At 67.1% G+C, this 441-nt stretch overlaps 1 protein-coding gene across 1 annotated transcript in view; it reads left to right on the forward strand.

The window, feature by feature from the left end:
* The window catches only part of ARHGAP9 (Rho GTPase activating protein 9), a 6,977-nt gene that overhangs the window by 3,530 nt on the left and 3,006 nt on the right, over positions 1 to 441 (forward strand). The window contains exon 3 of the mRNA XM_009282180.1: positions 379 to 441. Within this exon, the coding sequence (XP_009280455.1) occupies positions 379 to 441 (63 nt within the window). The remainder of the gene's footprint in view (positions 1 to 378) is intronic.

The following is a 441-nucleotide window of genomic DNA, read 5'->3' on the forward strand; positions in this document are numbered from 1 at the left end:
GGGCTGTGCCAGGTTAGTGTACCCGGGGGGTCCTGGTGCAGGGGGCTTGTGCCAGGTGGGGATCCCAGCGGGGGCTGTGCCAGGTTTGGGAAGGTCCATATTGAAGCAGGGGGTCTCTGCCCATCTGGGGGTCCATGCAAGGTTTGGCGGGGGGAGGTCCCCACTTACACAGAGGGTTTCTGCCAAGCTGGGGGGGCCGTGCCAGCCTGGGTGGTGGGGAGTTTATACCAGGGGGGCTGTGCCAGCTGGGGGTGGGCATTCCAGCCTGGGGGAGCCATGCCAGCCTGGCCCATGCTCTGCTGGGGTAGGGGGCACCCAAGCCTGCGCCCAGCCCTGGCTGGGGAGGGGTTGGGGGTGTCTCTCACCTGCTGCCCCCAGGAAGAGCTGGGGGGTCTCCTGGGTGGTGCTGGCCAGGAACAGCCTCATCTTCTACAAGGAGCC

The sequence above is a fragment of the Aptenodytes forsteri genome, unplaced genomic scaffold (assembly GCF_000699145.1).
Source record: "Aptenodytes forsteri isolate BGI_AS27 unplaced genomic scaffold, ASM69914v1 Scaffold133, whole genome shotgun sequence".
NCBI classification, from domain to species: Eukaryota; Metazoa; Chordata; class Aves; order Sphenisciformes; family Spheniscidae; genus Aptenodytes; species Aptenodytes forsteri.